Genomic DNA, 2,524 nt, shown 5'->3' on the forward strand with positions numbered 1-2,524 from the left:
TGTCCGTCACCCGTGGCTGCTGCGTACCTGTTAAACCAAGCCGAAAGGGACCACGGCGCAGGCTCTCTTGCTAAAAGCTGTTGCATTCTGTCCCCTGCTAGGTCGGATTGTCTGACTCAGGACCTTGAAAAGCCCAAACCCAAATTTGTGAGAGAGGTTTTGGAGAAGTGCATGCGGTAAGTAAGATCCTTTGATGGTGCTGTTGCAGGCAGAGTTCGGTGTTTGCTCCTGGATACCGTCAGATTCCTTTAAAACTGACTCTTGGCTTAGGCACGCCAGTTCGTAGAACTCTGTTTCAGTGAAGAGGTGGATCTGTTTGTTTGATTTTGATCAGGTTTGCCAGATTGGTAGCAGTTTACCAGTGCTGTAGGATGCTAGAGAGAGCGGGGGCAGTGGGGGAGCTGTCGCGGGTATGCACCCCTGTAGTTACAGAAGGACATGTTCCGCCCCTGGCATGGACGGAAACGGAGTTCAGGCAGCGTTCCTGGAAAGTATTCAGCATTCACAGGAATGGAAGGAACTGATCATTAGTTACACTAAAAACTGAGACTCTAACCTGGATTCTTCTCGGTGTCTCTGATGTTCATTGACCTTCACAAACAACCCTCCAAGCAGACAAACAAAAGCCCCAAACCCAGCAACAAGGACACACAGTCGGGGCTAGACTTAAAATTATTGAGGGATACAGGGGAGAGAACAAGCAAAATTATCAAAAAGCCTATGTTATTCAGCAATCCTACATGAAAATAAGCATCTGTTTTGGGGTGAATTCGGTATAGGAAGCGTGAAAGTATTGTGCTGCAAAACAAATGCAGCTTTTCATGGCACTCTTCAGTTTTACTGAAAACTCTGGTAGCAAAATTAAGCCTTTGTGGGAGTGAAATAAACTGGAAAGTAAAATGAAGACATCCAGTTTAATTTTGTTTCTGCTTAGACTCCCAACATCTTACTAGCTTTCAGCAGCGTATCTTAGGCTTTTGCATAAATCATCCTACCAGGCAGCCTCTGCGTCCTCTCACCAGCTGAATTAATTGCCTGGGGATGAAAATACATCCAAGAGTTCAAATAGAAAGCATCTATTACCAAGTTTGGGTTACTGAGCTCTTGCTACCCAGCAGAAACCACCACTCTGTTGGGTGTGAACATCCAATGCAGTAAGCTCCAGGGGGACCTCGGAGCCCCTTCCAGGGCCTGAAGGGGCTACAAGGGTGCTGGGAGGGACTTTTCCCAAGGGCCTGTAGTGACAGGACAAGGGGTAACGGGTTTAAATTGAAAGTGGGGAGGTTTAGATTAGATATCAGGGAGAAGTTCTTCCTGCAGAGGGTGGTGAGGCACTGGGACAGGTTCCCAGAGAAGCTGTGGATGCCCCATCCCTGGAAGTGTCCAAGGCCAGGCTGGATGAGGCTTGGAGCACCCTGGGCTATGGAAGGTGTCCCTGCCCATGGCGCAGGGGGTGGGACTGGGTGGGCTTTGAGGTCCCTTCCCACCCAAACCATGCTGTGATTCTGATTTTTGTTTTATGGAAGTTAAATGCAGAACAACCATTATAAAGCACTCACTTTAAAGTTATCCCTGTTGTTATTCCCATTCTAATTCTACTGCTGTGGAACTTGTTATTTCCAGACTCTCCTACCACCAGCGAATAATAGACATTGTTCCTGCGAGTTTTTCTGTCCTCAGCCCTGCTAATCCAGTGTGCATCTACAAGTACGGAGACGAAAGCAACAGTGAGTGTTGGAGTCACTGCGGGGGGGTCACGCTGACGAACGTAGCGTTTTGGAGCAGGGGAGCACACCAGGGTGGCCGCGAGGCCAGCACTCTCCGTAAAGAGGAACACGGCTGAAACAGAGACGCGTGGTTTCCCCGTGGGTTAACACGCTTCACGTGCGCGCTGGCGTGTCTTCAGCCTGTAGCACAGCCGTCGCTGCTGGTTCACGGTGAAAAGAAAATCCAGGGGCGTGAAGTTACCGTTGCTGAGGTGGTGGTTGTGGTGGTGTGCAGCGTGGTTTGCCAGTAGTCTAAAGTTGGAAAATTCGTCTGTTTCTCGTGTTTGGGCACAGTGTGGTGCAAAAGTCAGGGTGTGAAGCCATGATGTGGGCTTGCTTGTTGAACTTGATGAAGCAGTAGAAGGTTTTGCCGGCGAAGGTGGTTTAATGAGGCATACCGAGGCAGCAGACGTGCAGATACCTTGTCACTCCTTTTGTTCCTCTGCATCAAAACAATCCTAAGCATAAGCATCCCCATCAAAGATACAGTGAGTTAAAACAAGGAAGTACTGTCTTTCTGGGAAACTTTTGGAAGCTGAAGCAGAGCGTTAGGCAGGAGAGTGATTACCTGATCTCGGCTCTGGACGTTTGTGCTGGTTCCAGCTGGGACAGCATTGGTTTCCCCCCCAGCAGCTGGGACGGGGCGGTGTTTGGGTTGTGCTGAGGAGGACGCTGATAGCACACGGGTGTTTCCAGTTGTGGCTACGGGATGCCGATGGCAACCGGGGGGCGCTTCCAGGGCCCGGGACCCCCCCGGG

At 50.1% G+C, this 2,524-nt stretch overlaps 1 protein-coding gene across 1 annotated transcript in view; it reads left to right on the forward strand.

Moving 5' to 3' along the window:
* LOC104509828 (nuclear cap-binding protein subunit 1-like) overlaps positions 1 to 2,524 on the forward strand; it is a gene marked incomplete at its 3' end in the record, with an annotated part of 11,781 nt that overhangs the window by 2,093 nt on the left and 7,164 nt on the right. Inside the window, exons 3-4 of the mRNA XM_010151892.1 lie at positions 102 to 176; positions 1,624 to 1,727. Of these exons, the coding sequence (XP_010150194.1) occupies positions 102 to 176; positions 1,624 to 1,727 (179 nt within the window). The remainder of the gene's footprint in view (positions 1 to 101; positions 177 to 1,623; positions 1,728 to 2,524) is intronic.

The sequence above is a fragment of the Eurypyga helias genome, unplaced genomic scaffold (assembly GCF_000690775.1).
Source record: "Eurypyga helias isolate BGI_N326 unplaced genomic scaffold, ASM69077v1 scaffold17825, whole genome shotgun sequence".
Taxonomy (NCBI): Eukaryota; Metazoa; Chordata; class Aves; order Eurypygiformes; family Eurypygidae; genus Eurypyga; species Eurypyga helias.